This window comes from Olea europaea, unplaced genomic scaffold, assembly GCF_002742605.1.
Source record: "Olea europaea var. sylvestris unplaced genomic scaffold, O_europaea_v1 scaffold760, whole genome shotgun sequence".
Classification (NCBI taxonomy): Eukaryota; Viridiplantae; Streptophyta; class Magnoliopsida; order Lamiales; family Oleaceae; genus Olea; species Olea europaea.
The window spans coordinates 3231-4178 of record NW_019266013.1 but is presented as its reverse complement, the minus strand read 5'-3'; the positions used below and the strand labels follow the sequence as shown (position 1 = coordinate 4178).

At 40.4% G+C, this 948-nt stretch overlaps 1 protein-coding gene across 1 annotated transcript; it reads right to left on the bottom strand.

The window, feature by feature from the left end:
• Positions 1-119: 119 nt before the first annotated feature.
• Positions 120-945, bottom strand: LOC111391193 (probable calcium-binding protein CML36; the record flags this gene model as incomplete). The annotated part of the gene is made up of 2 exons (XM_023016353.1): positions 120-655; positions 755-945. Coding segments are annotated over 2 exons (579 nt in total), but the record flags the coding sequence as incomplete, so codon positions are not given.
• Positions 946-948: the final 3 nt, after the last annotated feature.

The following is a 948-nucleotide window of genomic DNA, read 5'->3' as shown; positions in this document are numbered from 1 at the left end:
AAAAAAAAAAAAAAAAAAATTTTTTTTTTTTTTTTTTTTTTTTTTTTTTTTTTTTTTTTTTTTTGATTTTTCCCCAACATTTTTTAAAAAAAAAAAAAAAAAAAAAAAAAATCTCAAAATCTGTTCTAAAAATTTTTACATCAAAACATGCCCTTAATTTTGTCCATAAAACTCATAAAATTTTAATTACACATAAAAATTTCCTCGTCATTTACATTACACTTTAAATTCCAAATAAGCAAAGAAAACCCGGGACCAGCAAAATTATCATTGTTGCTCCATCATACGAGTGAAGTCTTTGAAGCAGACGAATCCGTCACCATTCCGGTCCACCCCTCTTATCATGCGGCGGCAGTCCTCTAACGTGCACCGGGCGTCCCCTATTGTTCTCAAAACGTTGTAAAGCTCCTCTGCCGTTATCTTCCCGTCCCCGTTAGAGTCAAAGAAATCAAACGTGTCCCTCAGCTCCATGCCGCAAGCCGGCGGACCAAAAGCCGAGTCGATCGCATGAAATTCCTCCAAACTAATACACCCATCCCCGTCTTTATCCACATCGCTCAGCATCATCTTCAGCTCCTCCTGGCTCGGCGGCTCAGGACCCACTCGGCTGAGCAGCGCCTCCAATTCCTCCTTCCTTATCTTCCCGCTGCCATCTCTGTTAAACCACGTTGATAAATACAAAAACAATGATCAACATATGATGGTTTGGAGCATTGGACTATCAGTTTTAAAACACCTAACTCATAAGAATTACCTGTCTATCATTTCGAACTCCTTTTTTAGTTCAAAGTACACATCCGCAGATATTTCGGACCATTCGTCGACTGATATTTCTGAGGATAACGAGGGTAGTGCGCTGGTCGGAGTGGCTAAGCTATTGGCCTTCTTGAAGCCGGTTTGCGGATCATCCTCCTCCGACGTGGTCGTTTGAGAGCTGAAGGATGAAGA